Source organism: Brachypodium distachyon, chromosome 5 (genome assembly GCF_000005505.3).
Source record: "Brachypodium distachyon strain Bd21 chromosome 5, Brachypodium_distachyon_v3.0, whole genome shotgun sequence".
Taxonomy (NCBI): Eukaryota; Viridiplantae; Streptophyta; class Magnoliopsida; order Poales; family Poaceae; genus Brachypodium; species Brachypodium distachyon.
In genome coordinates this window covers 13,059,634-13,074,467 of record NC_016135.3, presented here as the reverse complement: position 1 = coordinate 13,074,467, position 14,834 = coordinate 13,059,634, and the positions used below count along the sequence as shown (strand labels likewise).

Genomic DNA, 14,834 nt, shown 5'->3' with positions numbered 1-14,834 from the left:
CGACCGTCAGCGTGGGGTTTGGGTTGTTGCAAGGTTCGACGACCTCCACAACCATATATTGGCCAAAGCGGATGAAGTCCCATTTCTTCGGTCGCATAGGAAAATCAAAGATTTTCAGAAAGCAGAAATTTTAGCATTGGGAGCTGCTAGGGTCGGAAAGCACATGATCATGTGTAGCTTCATAAGCAAATATGGGAGATACAGCAAAGTGGGATTCGTGAGACGGGACGTGTATAACATGTGTGCCAGAGAGAAGAGAAAGCTGATTGCGAAGGGTGACCCGTCCACCTCACTCGGCATTATGCTCAGCAGGAGGGACAATGATCCTGATTTTTTTTTCGAGTACCAAGCAGATGAGATGGGACGTCTGCGAAGCATGTTCTGGTGTGATTCGCAGTCATGTCAGGACTATCAGGATTTTGGCGGCGGCGTCGTGTTTGACAGTACCTACAAGATGAACCGGTATGGCATGCCATTCATTCCTTTTGTTGGTCTGAACAATCACCGTAAGACCACAGTTTTTGGGTGCGCCATCGTTTCAGACGAGACTGAAGAAACGTACGTATGGCTGCTCCAAACATTCTTGAGAGCCATGTGTCAGAAGAAACCGAAGGCTGTGATCACTGATGGTGACGCGTCTATGATCAGGGCTATTGGGGCCGTCCTCACAGGCGTATGGCACCGTCTATGTTCTTGGCACATAGAGAAAAATATGAAGAAGCACCTTAGTTTCAAATCAACAAAAGAGTTTCAGTCTCTCTTATACTACACCACTTCAGAAGACACATTCGAAGACAGGTGGAACGCGTTTGTTCAGAAATGACGGACAGATAGAACAGAACCATGGCTGAGGAGGATGTACAGAAAGAAAAGACTGTGGGCCGCGTCCTATCTCTCGGGAGGATTTTTTATAGGTATGAAAAGCAATCAGAGAAGTGAAAGTCTGAACTCATGCCTCCACCTTCACCTTGACTTCGGAATGACTCTCGTCGATTTGATAGTGCACTATGAGAACGCAATTGTTCGTATTCGCGAGGCAAAGGCAAGTGATGACTGCAGCTGTTCTCAGACACTAGCTGTGACAGTTACAAACTGTAAGGCGATCGAGGTGGCCGCTTCACGTGTGTTCACTCCGGCAAACTTTTATATGGTGCAGAAAGATCTCAAGAATATTGGCGGCCTACAAGTGTTTGATGTACACGACGGAGATCCTCGCCGTTTCATCGTTGCATGGAAAAACAACAACAGGTACAGGTTCGCCGTGGACTACACACCTGGAAGTTCTGAAGAAACTATCAAGTGCAACTGTCGTAGGATGGCTCGGAAGGGTCTCCCTTGCAAGCATATCTTCTGCATACTAAAGGTATTGAAATTGGAAGAAATTCCTCAGTGTTGTGTTCTTCCACGCTTCTTGAAAAGGGCCAGGCATGGAGTGCTCGCGGGGCGAAACAACGATCTGTTTGCGTGGGGATGGTCCGGAGCAGGGGAGCGGAAACGATACAGCGAGCTTAGCGTATTAGGCTCGGAGGCTTTCCACGTCGCGTGCAATGATCAGGTCCTGTTCGGTGAGATGAAAGGATTCTTGAAGAACATGATATTAAAGAAACAAGCTGGGGGCAACAGATTCTTCGACGAAGAAGATGGTAAGAAAAAAGAAATCACACACCCATTGATTGGCGATCCCGTCAAAGTTTGTACCAAAGGAGCGCCCAAGCAGAAGACTCGGCCCGGTCAGAACTCGCCCTTAACGAAAAATGGCCGGCCACTAGCATACGACGAGCGAACAAAACCGAAGGTGTGCATCGCCTGCAAGCTTCCAAGCCATAACATACGCAGCAAAGTTTTGCAAACTACATCTGTCGTAAGGGCCTCCAGACATCACTAATCGTCAATACATTTTGTACTGAATTACTTTGTTGCTGAATTTTTGCCGTATCTTTTTGTGCAACAAGGCGGATGGGAACTAAAAGGGCAGGGCCGGCGTTCATTTTTTTTTTAAATTTCAATGATGTATAATTTATGAACTTTATTGTACTCTTATATTTCGAGCGGTAATGTAGACTGTCATGAGCGGATAAGAATGTAGTATAATGTAGCATACTTAGTTAATTGGGGCGCCATTTTATGCCGATCAGGCCGCCCCTATACTGTCGAGGCAGGACTAAACGACGCCATCTACAAATCACCGTTTGTACGACGAAGATAATGATTCCGACATAAATTCAGCCATAATTTACATCACCTACAAATTGGCACCGATCATGCATACTAAACTTAACTTAACATGAAACTTAACATCAACAGTGTATCCGACTAACCCTAACTCGCATAGACTTAGCATACCGGTGACAAACTAGATTGCATCGACAAACCGTAGAATAACATTGCATCGAACTCATGGACTAACTAGTTTGATCTTACCTCTGGTTCCAAGTCGCCGAGGACTTCATCAAACTCCATGTAGTCGGCCGAGTCATCGGAGAAGTCCCAGTCGTGCGGCAGATTAATGGGGTCGACGACGCCGATGACGTCCTCCTCCTGTTGGCGGGTATTGGACCCCGCGGCGATCTCGGACGGCGAAGACGTCACCGAACCTGCCGACGCTTTACCCAACGCGGTCACGCTTTCCTTCTCCTCCGCTGCATCTGCTACAATCACGGCCTCCTCCTCCTCCTCCTCCTCCTCCTCCTCCACTGGATCTGTCACGACGGCAGCTTCCTTGACAACAGCCACGGCGTCGTCTGCTCCGCGCGTTCGCTTCGTCGCCGGAGGTGGTTGTGCGTCCGGGGCGTTTTTTTCTTCTTCGCTAGATTAGAGGGAGTCGTGGGGGCAAGTCGATGCGGACGACGCGGGTTTTATTCCATAAGTGCGTCCGGGACGTTATTTCTTTCCCTGGATTAGAGGGAATAGTGGGGCAAGTCTGTGCCGACGACGCGGGTATTATTCCATGACGGACGTACAACGTCCGAGTACGCCGAGTACGTATACACGTCGACACCAACGAATACAGCCACGTACAAGCCCTTGCGGCCCGTATGGGCTTTCTAGGGCCATACGCTGGGTTCTACGCGGCGATATTTACAAAATTGCCACGGCGGACGAAGGGGTACACGTCAATCCCAGTCGTCCTTGTGTTTTCGCCCGACCGACGGGTCGTATAGAATGAGAAGGGATAGCTCAGAGTTAGAATTCTGGTATCACTTCAAAGAGATAAGAAATCAACAATAACAAAAGCATGGGCTAATGGACAAACGCAGTCATGCAATCATGCAGCACACTTTCCAGCTTAGAAAGCCGATTTCTGAATATGAAAGCAAATGAACATCGGAAAAAAGAAATTACCGGCTCTGTCTATTGGTGAGCAGGAAATGCAAGAATAAGGTCCATGAGAAACATGAAACACAAGCAACTTTTGTTCTACTACATCTTCCCGTGCTAAAATCCACAACATTCAAAGGTGTCGATATTTCAGTAAAAAGGAGAGGTGAGATTGGTGCATCAATAAGGTTCACGAGGTAACTTGTTCTATCTGCTCGGCGCTCCAAGAACAGACTCTACCCTTTACCCTTTGAGCAGTCAAATCAGTACTGGAACCAAGTCTTCCAACACCAAGAACTAGTACGCTACAGCTACACCAAACAAAAAAATTCATGCAATGCGCAAGAAAACCACCGAATAACTGCAAATTGATTCTCACACCACACGATGCGAAGAGGAGCCTGACTGTGTTTCAGTCTAACTACTTTTCTGCAACAATATATGTGTCTATAGTCCCATCCGTCCCAGTGCTCCAGCTAGCTACCGTCGTCGACAAAGGTCTCAGCCTTTCACTCAACTGGTCAAGCAAAGCTGCAGCAGTAAACAATTGACAGAGTAAAACAAATCGTGCAAGCCTGCAAGACACACCGCTGCACAGGCAATGGCTCGATCACGGCCACGGCCCACGAGCCTATCCTCTTCCGTCCTGTCAATTGGTGGTACGTAGCAAGACTCTGCTCCTAGCACTACTAGTTACTACTCATAGCTGCCAGTCAAATATTATTATACTCTTTCCGTTTAATAAAAAATTGACTTAAGTTTTCTAAAATTTAAATGAATATGATTTAATGTATAGATGCATTCAAATTTAATTATACATCACTTAATGAACAAAAAAATAGTATTTTTTATAGAAATTCAGCCATTCGTGGGTGTCCAGTCCTATATGGAGTAGCCGCAAGCAGTGGGGCAGACGACGGGACGAGTCGACAAGAGCATCAAAGCTGCTGCAGACTTGCAGAGGTGTGGTTGTCCGATTCTGTTGGGTTTAGTCCCACACCGGAAATTAATTGTGGGGGACCACAACATATAAGGTGGAGCAAATCTTATCTATTGGATCGGTCTTTCGGGTTGAGTTAGGCTCGAGGCCTTATATGTTGTGGGCTTCTGTGGACCTGGCCCGGTAAGGTATCAGCTCATGTATGAGTAGTTGGGCCAAACCGTTGTACGCTCTATTCAAAATTCAAAGCGTACATTCCCACATTAATGCCGTTGTTGTTACCAATATCGGCCGGGTCTCGCAAGCAAGCACCAACGATTCGTGGAGCAATCACATGAAGACGCACACGATTAGAAATTTATTTGACCAAGGGCGTATATCTTGCCCTCTATTTTCTTTACTAGCCGTTTTGCCCGTGCGCTGCCACGGCACGCTGAGTGCAACGTATTTTCAGCAATTCTCCATCTTTATGCACTGGCATTTCGTCTGTGTTTCTTCTCTTTGCACATTGAACAGTTCATGGTGCCATGTTCTCGGCTGGCCATGGATATCAATGCCTGGTTGGTCGGAGAAGCTGACCGGCAGACTTTCCTATTCCGTCCATTCTGATGATTCCCAGCCGCTCCTTCCTTCGCTTGCACCCTTCTTCTTTTCACCTGATACACGCGTTGGCTTAGCTTATTTTTTCAGCTAAAGAGCTTCACGGCTCCATGCAGATCTTACACAGGACGGTAGAAACATGAACTGGTGTACCAGTCGTCGCGGAGTCACTCTTCTGTTTGTATGCGTCCGTCCATGGTTAGTGTTGGTAGATTTGATTTATTTGCGCCCGTCCATGGTTAGTCGATCCAAATTTACCCCATTTACCGGGGGCAGCAGAGGGTGGGAAACGGGGGCGTCGGCGCCGGAGAGAGGATGGTGGGCGGCAGAGGCAGCGAGCGGCATTGCAAGCAGCGAGCGACTAGAAGACGAAGCAGATGGGAACGGAGCGCGATTCCTCAGCCCGATTCCGCTGGGCACGCTGGCCCACGCCTTCTCCCCCACCGACGGGCGGTTCCACGTGGACACGACCGAGGCTGGGCCGTGTCCGGCGATTGGGATGATATCTCCGGTGGGCCGGGCAGGACAGCATGCAGGGGATCCAGAGCCTCTACAGGAGTAATCCGAACTTCAAGGCGTCGTGCCGACTTCGCCGTCGACCAGCAGCAGGGAGACGGAGAGCAGCGCGGGAGGTCCGGGATCAATTCGGGTGGAGAGAAGAGAGGGGAAAAGAGATCGAGGGAGCTCAGTTGGGAAGAATCGAGGATGGGGGGTTCTTTTGCAAGTTTTCTATTAATCATTTAGTTTCAAAATTTTGGCACTAAGTTGGCATGTTTGTGAAACTGTTAGGACTGCATGTGCATTTTACTCGTTAATTTTTGTCGTCCATTTTTTTTCTTCAAATTATGACAAGTTGAGCCTACACTTTTCCTCAACCAACTTCTTCTTTTGTCGTGCCCACCAACTTCTATTGTGGGGACCTTCAGGAGCACCAGAACATCACGAAGATTCATATGCAGACACTACGGAGCTTATTACTCCAAACTGGATGATGCAAGCGTGTGATACACTAGTTTGGACAAGCAAAGAAACCTGTCTGTTTCTCTCCAATAGGAGCGTATGTGGAGAGTACAACACTTATGTAGCCAGATTTTTGGCCAAGGGATTGTGAATTTTTTGGCGTTCAGCTGAGATTTTACGAGCTACTAGTGGTGAGATTCCTAAAGTGACGCAAATAGAGAAATCAATTGGGCTTGATGAAACGGGGCATGTCCGGTCGACGGACATGATTACACAGTTAAACCTGCGCTGATTGCTTTCTGAAGATCTGAAGTGCGCACAAGGAAGCAGGCGAGGAATACATAGGCTGACGTATGGTTCGGACTTAGCCATAATTTGAGAAAAATGGTGACAAACATAAAATGGGGTAATTTATGTCACAAGTTTGCCTAAATGGGAAATTTATAGAAATTCTGTTAAGTGGGATAAATTGTGTCATAAAAGTGAAAGTAGAGGGTAAAAAATGAAATTTACTTTTTCTAAATTTTCCGACTCCATTTCCTTGTTCTGCAAGTTTCAATTATTTATTTGAATTGTTAAAATTTAACTTTTTTGGTGCATGACTGCCCAAGTTAAGATTACTGAATGTGCAAAGCATCCCAGTCATCCAAAGGCCACAACCTTACGCTAGCTTGAGAAATTAAGAACTTAATATTAGTAAATGATTTTTAAGCTTAATTAGGGTCAAGACTTCTGGATTGTAAGTTTATGGATGGAATCTTAGTTCTGGGAATTGTTTGTGGGGGAAATTTTTTCCTAGAAACAGGACTAACACTATTTTATTTTTTAGAAACAGAAACAAGACACGCTTTAGCAAGATCAAGATTTAGGAATACCAGAACGTACAAGTACACATTGACATTGGATCAGACATATACTCCGTAGTGATGACTGTTAGTAGCAGTAGATGCAGATTACATCAGAATTTTAAACTGAGATGCGAGTAGCTAAGCTACGGCTTGGATCCGTTCGACTGCGGGACGCCACAGAGCTCAGGTGACGCGCCGTTCCCGTTCCCGTTCCCCCGCGCCGCGCCGGTGCGCACCTTACTCCGCGCGAGGAGGAACCCGAGTCCGTGGCCGGCCACGGCCGCGAGGAGCACGCCGACGTTGAACGACATGACCGCCAGCATCACGAGATAGGCCAGCCCCATCCTGCCGCCGTGCACGGCCGCCAGCAGCAGCGCTGCAGACGCAGAGGCCGTGGGTTCCCCGACGCCGCCGCGTCGCGCGAGGCGGCGCGAGAGCAGGGCGAGCGCCTCGGTGAGCGCGGCGAGCGCGAGCACGAAGAGGAGGCAGAGGACGTACGCCCCGGCGCCGCGGTCCCCCGGCCAGCCCGGGAAGAGGACCACCGCGCGGTCTCCCCAGAAGAAGCTCATGTGCATCATCGTCGCCATCTTGTGCTGCGTCGCCGGCGCCCGCGGCGGCGCCATCGCCATCCCCTCCATGCCCCTCATCTCACTGGATGTTGAGCTATCCTGTATGGAAGCAGCGCAACTCTGGTCTCAGGAGCGAGGAGAGGGGAACGGATGTGCGAAGCAGCGCGATATAGTGTGACCGGCGGGCGCGGAGAAACTTAACTAAAATCAGGAGAATCGTGAGTGAGCAGGGCAGGGAAGCCAGCTTTGAGCGTCCGTCTCGTGACTGCACTGAACAACCGAGGTGGGCGGGGACCAGGGATCCTCGCTGCGTCGCGCACTCGCGCGCGGTTGGTTGTCGCTTGCTCTGCCGCGCGGGCTCGATCGAGACTTTTCTTTTCTTTTGTAAGTACGCCATGGTTGATGGCTGCCACTGCTAGCTACAGGTTGGCATTGGCACGGCATCTGAGGAGGAGGATGGATTGTCAGCTCGTACTGGTAGTTTTGCTGGCCAAGTGACGCTTCGTGCAAGCAACAAACACGCTGCGGTAGATTCAGTAAAAAAACATTTTGCTGCACCTAGGTGTTTGGTCCGTTGGGAATATTTTGAAGGATGCCATGCCAACATTACTGTTCCTTGTTGTGCGTGCCCGCCACAGCTCTCCAACTCTCGTCAACAGATACTCTATCTCAGGTGGTTATCTCTTGAACATATTTAAAATATTTAAAGTACATTTGTTTAACCACCAATTTTTCAGATTAGATTTTTACAAGTGGGATATGTTCTTGTTGGCAAATAAAACGTTCCCATAGAACATAAAAATGTTCGCAGCTTCAATGCCAAAAAATCATTTTAAATAACGCGCTAACCATTAGTAGAATTTGCTAGCATATTATAAAATGTGTTCAGCGTTTCATACTTATTTGTTCACTTCTGCAAAAATGTGGAATCTGTGCCCCCATGGTCCAAGTTATGTATCACATTGTAAGAAATGTTCACCGCTTCATAATATTTTGTTCACTGCCTACAAATAAAGGGATATGGAATTCTCTCCCAAGATCCAAAAGAGTTCATGTGCATACTTAAAAATAAGTGTGCATCAATTTGTAATTTGTTCACTGGTGCAAATAAAAAATACACGTGTGAAAATTGTTCCACATAAAAAATTATATGTGAATTAAATGTGGAAACCTTAAATCCAGAAGGAGAGTAAAATGGACAAAAAAATATAATTGTGAATGAGAAATTTGAAAGCATAATGGACGAAACTTCAAATCCAAAAGAGTGCGGTGAATAAAAATAGAGCGGTGAAAAAAAGCGGAGTGCTATGAAAAAAAAATGCGGCCTACGAACAAATAGTGCGATGAACAAAAAATATTTTGGTTACAAAGTATTAAATTGCCGAGAGCGAACCACGATGCTGCCAGTGGACCACCGAACCACATTGTCGTTAGCAAAACATTGTTGACGGAGCAAACATGAAATCACTGGTTGGAGCCAGAAGATGCCGACGGCAGTGATTTGAGAAATATACTGATGTTCTAGAGAAGAAGGCGACAAAGAGAGCTGTATGGCCACCCCGGATCTAGCCAGACAGATCCGGGGAGATCTAGCCACACTAGATCCAACGAAATCGAAACTGTCCGAGCCTCACCGATTGGAGGAGAAGCACCAAGACAAGGAGACCAACTAGAGAACACGAAGACAAAAACAAATCCACTCTCCAGAAGAGCAGTGATCCGACGATGCCCCGCCCTTCTCTACGCCACTGACGAGATCGGCGACGATGAGGTCGATCAGGAGTCGGAAAAATCTTATTATTCTACCACATGACGTCACCATATCCACCAGGGCATCGCTGATGAGGACAAGTCCTAATTCTAAGAGACCTCACTACCACACCGCAACGCAGATCAGGGGTCCACACCCTCTCCCGTAGCCGGAGCAGTAGGCTGAGGAGAAGGAGGGGGGACATGGCCTAGCGCGTTGGATGTGCTTTTTCGATAGAGATTGGAGACTAGTCAAACGAAAGGACATAGACGATGGCTGCTTAGGAACTACTTCCTTTGTTTGAATATAGAACATTCTATTTTGTTCCAAGTTAGACTTCTTAAAATTTGACCAAATTTATAGAAAAATCTACCAACATTTACAACTTTAAATAATTTTTTATTAAATCTGTCGTGATATATATCTCTGCAGTGTACTTATTTGATATTTTCAATCTTAGAATATTTTCCTATAAATTTGAATATTTTTAAGAAACTTGACTTACGAAAAAGTTGGAACATCTTCTATTTAAATCTTCAATACTCTTTTCTTCCTGAAATAAGTGACATGGATTTGCATAAAAATCTATACAAATTCACGTCACTTATTTTGGGACGGAGAGTAACAAAGTTAGTACTGACGGAGCATATGCTAAATAAAGCACCGAAGAACTTAGAAACGTAATGAGCCCGAAGAGAAACAAAATGTTCTTCTATAAATTTGACCAAACATAGAGTTAAAAGAAATTATGTACTATAAATATTTAGGAACATAGTTTTTTTACAGTCAGGAACAGAGTTCGTACTATCGAAGAAAACCCTAAAAGAAGCTAGAGAGGTGTTTCGAAAAGAAGGTTGAAAATTCGGAAACGTAACGAGCCGGAATCCGGGAAATGAAACAAAATGCTCGATCAGAAAAGAAAAGAAAAGATAAGAAAAGAAAAGAACAAACAGCCAGCGAAGAAACGAACCAACCGAAAAACGGGCTGTCTCTTCCTAGGCCCACGTAAGGCCCAATAAGGCGACCACCCCGATGTATATATGGGAAAACCGTCGTGTACCGGATACAGCGGCTTTCCTATTCCTAATCGCCTTCCCAGTCTCCAGCCTACGCCGCCGGCTCCATCAAATTCGATCCCAATCGCGGTCGATCGCGACCCCGTCCCAGTCTCCAGCCTCCTGCCGCCGTCTCTCCATCCAATTCTCGCGACCGGCGGCCGCAGTCTGCTGCCTCCTCCCGTCGACTCCGTCCATGATCTCCCACTCCCACTCGCAGCCCCATCTCGGGCACCACATCGACGAGCACAATGACGGCGATCTCTACGGCGATGGCGCCCAGGGCAGCAGCAGCGACGGCTCTCTCCAGTCCAGCGCGCTGCGGACGCGCTCATGCGTGGACATGACTACCCGCGACGACGTCTTCGAGACGTTCCTGAAGCGGCGCCAGACCGCGCCGGGCTACGTCAGCTTCGAGGATGTGATCGGCTCCAAGGAGTTCCGGGAGGGCATGAGCGGCCGCCGGCCGGAGGCAGGGATCAGAGACCCGCTTGTCAGGACGGCGTCGCGGCTCTACTCGCGACCACGCCACCGCCGACCTTCGCCTGGGCCGCTAGGGACGCGCCGCGGCGGCTCCATGCACCGGTTTATCAAGTTGTTCCTCAGCCCCTCCTTCCACTTCATCGCCAAAGTCTTTCCCTGCGTGCCGGGGATGGCTGCGGCGGCTTGATTTGCGCAATGTGGCATCGATCCTTCCATGACTTGCCAAGTGTGCATTGGTAGGTACTAGGTACTCCGTAGTTTTTATCTGCTTATGTAAATAAGGCTAATATTATTAGTAGTTTAGCCATTGATCCTCTGGTCATCTACTGGTTGGGTACGAACGTGGTTAGTTGGAGTAATAGATTATATATCATTATAGATTACAATGTGGAATCGTTGAGATTCTTTTGTTTCTCAGGATCCAAGATCCTGTTATTTTTTGTTACTACTAGTTAGTTTTCAATTAGGCATGGTTTTAGACATTATCTGAAAGAAAAAGGTTCTTTGGTGGCATAATAATATTCCAGCTATATTTTTCCGTGTAGTTTGACTTTGATTTGGCTGTGCTTAGTGTAGGCACAAGTGTTTTTCCTATTGCAGTTAATCAAACAACCAGATTTTTTATTTTTCCTTCAGATTTACGAATTTCAGTGTTTTTCGATCCTCTGCATTGGACATCAATTAATTTCTATGTTATGTTGTTTGAATCATGTGAATAAAAAACGCTCTAGTCTTGTATGTGCTCTCAAGCTCGTAGAAACCAGTGCACTATAAAGTCCCCAAAGATGTTTTGGAGACCATTTTCCAGCCGAAGCCCTTAGGTGGCTCTAGAGTCTAGATGTGTGTCTGAAAAATACTCCATCCGATCCTAAATTGTTGTCGAATTATTACATGTATTTAGACGCTTTTTGAGAATAGATATATCCATATTTGAGCAAATTTGAGTCAAGAATTTAGGATCAGAGGTAGTAACTTTCAATTTGACTAATTACAAGTTTCAACTAAAAAATAAACTCACTTGCCACTATAATAACTCAACACAGGGAAATAAAACTTCCAACTTGAACATCAAACCACTTCTTACTTGAAACCTAAGAAAATTCAAATAAAAAGGGGAACTAGATTTACTTGCGCCGCCCTATCTCCTTCCATGGAAAGGGAAAACTAGATTCAAGTCCCCTTCCATACCTCCTTCCACCATAACTAGATTTATATCCCCTTGGGTACCTCCTTACACCGTGACAACGAACACAAGGCCCCAACTTCCGCAGAGGCGTGCGAGAGTGAAGACCCCAGGCGAAGGAGTTCACAAGCTGGTGTGACTTATCTATACCATTGGTGGATGCAACTAGTGGTGGGCATAAAAATCGACGAACCGAAACCCATCATCGAAGAAAAAGTAACCGTAGCCGATTGAATCAAAACCGAGGGACTGAATAAAACTTCCGTTATAATATTTAAAGAACCGAATTTTAGTTGGTGTTGACCCAGGTTTTGCTAAGGAGAAATCAATTTTTTTAGTAAGAGACCAGTCAACGTCGTTGGCTATCGGATGTTAATTTAGCGACAGGTTATGGAAGAGCGAAGAATAGGGATATCACACAGATCTTAATACAACGAACTTAAAAATTATAGACGCTTGAGATATACCCACACACCGAAAGGGAATCACAAATTCACAATACTTCCGGCTTCTGCATCGTACAGGGTTCCGAATAAGATTGTGAGAGTGAGACAACGTAGTTACATGCATGGTCCAACACCTAAATATTCACAAATCACAATCAATCCGCTTATCCGCTCTTGTTCATGTCAACATTGTTTTTGGTCTTCACTGTTTTCCTATACGCGTTTAGATTCTTTGCACTTCTATCCTACGACAACTCGCTCCTAGTCCACTAATAATCTCCGGGGCCAGGTCGCCGCTGCCTCGCCGCTCTCCTCCGATCGCCACCAGGGACATAGTCGTCCTCCACGAAGCTCGGCCTCTCCCCGCGGTCCCCTCGGAACGAGAAGAAACGCTGCAGCGCCACGAACAAATTTGTTGAATACAGTGGCGCAGCAAATTGTGCCAGGAGTCAAAGAGATGTGTATATTCAGTGAGGGGGCGTACCCTTGTCCTGGAGCCTCTGGACGCCTGCGAGCGGACGTAGTCGAGCGCCCGGAGGAAGAGCTCGTAACCCCTGTCGGTGAAGTTCTTGAGGTAGAAGACGATGAGGTCGCCGGCGTTGGCACGCAGGTACCGCAGCCTCTCCTCGATGTTGGGCTCGTACTGCATCACCAGCGGCCGGACGAACGTCTCGTACACGATGTCAGTTCCCTGGTCGACCAACAGGCAGTCAATACAGCAAGCAGGTTCAGAGTTCAGACAAGGAGCTTTGTTAAGTAAAGTACTGTCGAAGTGTAGATCTAGCATACCCTTGTCTGGGGGTACCACAGGTACACCAGGAAGGCGAGCTTCAGTTCATAGTACATGGGTATCCTGTGATTGGAATGAAATGATCAGTCAGACAACAGCCTTTCCTTTTCTTCTGAAAAAAGAACAGACGTCTTTCTTTTTTCAAGAACAGAATACGCCCACAAGTTATGACTGGGCGAGTTCCGATCGGTGAAGTGATTAGTACCTTGATATCAGGGCGCCTGCGATTTCATCAAATATGACCAGGATGACTAGTATGATCCTGCAAGGTTTGCCGAAATAGGTTAAACTCTGCAAGACCAAGATCCTCTGCACAATTCATCATCCCATTTCCCTCAAATAAAGATAAAAATTCCACAATTCCTTCATCCCATTTCCCTCAAATAAAGATAAAAAATTGTTTTTCTAAAAAAAAATATAAAAATTCTTTCATCCCACCAAGTCAGAGCACTTCCAACATTTCAGCAATTAAACACGCCCAATTTTGATGTATACAACTAAAATTGATCTTACAACCAATTTTTAAGCATCACGCAAAATTCTGATGTGTACTGATTTCACAACCAATTTTAAGCATCACGCAAAACCGAAACCGATCCAACAACTCTCAGGAATCTGAGGCAGCATCTAAAACGGAAGGACGAGAATTACTCCGAGATAAGGGCTTCTGGATCAGTACCAATACTGGCACCAAAACCGGAGTTGATCCGTCCGGCCGGTCCGCTGCTCGACCGCCTTGAAACACTCCAACGCCGGCATAGCATACCCGAACAGCACCCTGCAATCCCAGAGATCATCTTCCGGAAACAGAGATACCAGGCGGTAGAAAATTCCACTGAAATTGCAGCAGGCATGGCCAAGGTCGGAGGAAATTAGGCACTTACGTTAGAAATTTCGTCAGGATTTCGGTCGACATGGTGGACCGGGGTCGAATTCTTGGGAGATTGAGGAGGGCAAGATCTGCCTGAACTACCTACCTGATTTGTTCAGTTCTTGGAAGCAAGGTAATGGCCGCCCAAGTGATGTGTTTGGTGGCCTATGACTTGCTTACTCACCAAGTTGCTTGCGGGCAGGAGAAGACAGGTGATTTAGCTTACCTCAGCCTCAGCTGCCCCACGGCAGGATCTCTTTTGTGCTTTGCCCTTTCAGCTGCGTTCTGTGATCAATGATGAGTGGGGCATCGGATTGGGGATTTGGGATGCTTGCTGTGGATTAGGATCAGCCGTCAGGGAAGTATTCGTGAATATAGTAGGTAGTTCAGGCAGATCTTGAGGGGGGGGGGGGGGGGGGTGGGGGGGGGGGGTGGAGGGAGTTCAATAATGTAGGCTTAATTTGGTGTTATTAGATAGGTGTGATGTGACATAAAACCCACCTAAACTGAAAGTGAGGCCGGAATTATTGAGTCAGTACTCAGGATCGGTGATTTGGTGCCGACTGTCGTCCGGACGGAATTTTTTATTCGGATGTCCAAAAAGGATAGAAGACTAACACCTTGTTTGAATTTTTGGTTTGGATGTCAAAAAGATAGAAGACTAACGTAATTTGGCATTCAACCTCAATAGCAAGTTCGGGTTCCGAATATCTAAATATCCAAACATAAATATTGGCATTCAATGTCAGTACCGATATCCTATGATATTAGCATTGGAGCTGGTTCAATGCCAAACATCTTAATGTCTGCATCCAAACAAAGCCTAAGCAAAATGTTCTATATGTCATTTGTTCACAGCCAAATTGTGAATGCACCGGATGCTTTATGATAGACTTAGCTCCCTGGTGAATTTTTGCATCAACTCTTTGTGATCTTTGAAGTGTAATACTTTGAGTCCGAACTTCAAAGTTATACTAAATCAACGACAGTTATTATGAATCGGAGGAAGTACCTCTTTTCG

At 46.5% G+C, this 14,834-nt stretch overlaps 2 protein-coding genes across 3 annotated transcripts; both read right to left on the bottom strand.

Annotated features, from left to right (window-relative positions):
• Positions 1–6,666: 6,666 nt before the first annotated feature.
• LOC100829673 (copper transporter 6) lies at positions 6,667–7,632 on the bottom strand. The gene has a single exon (XM_024456026.1). It carries the CDS (start codon positions 7,311–7,313, stop codon positions 6,810–6,812), a length of 504 nt encoding a protein of 167 aa, XP_024311794.1. The 5' UTR covers positions 7,314–7,632; the 3' UTR covers positions 6,667–6,809.
• Positions 7,633–12,145: 4,513 nt separating this feature from the next.
• LOC100841487 (putative HVA22-like protein g) lies at positions 12,146–14,215 on the bottom strand. 2 transcript variants are annotated; one of them, XM_010241583.3, is made up of 6 exons: positions 13,827–14,215; positions 13,594–13,720; positions 13,148–13,204; positions 12,942–13,005; positions 12,637–12,843; positions 12,146–12,544 (listed from the first exon to the last, which is right to left on the bottom strand). In XM_010241583.3, exons 2-6 carry the CDS (start codon positions 13,704–13,706, stop codon positions 12,422–12,424), a joined length of 564 nt encoding a protein of 187 aa, XP_010239885.1. In that variant the 5' UTR covers positions 13,707–13,720; positions 13,827–14,215; the 3' UTR covers positions 12,146–12,421. The 2 variants fall into 2 exon arrangements, with proteins under 2 accessions (XP_010239885.1, XP_003579712.1); XM_003579664.4 differs by having other exon boundaries at positions 13,622–13,720.
• Positions 14,216–14,834: the final 619 nt, after the last annotated feature.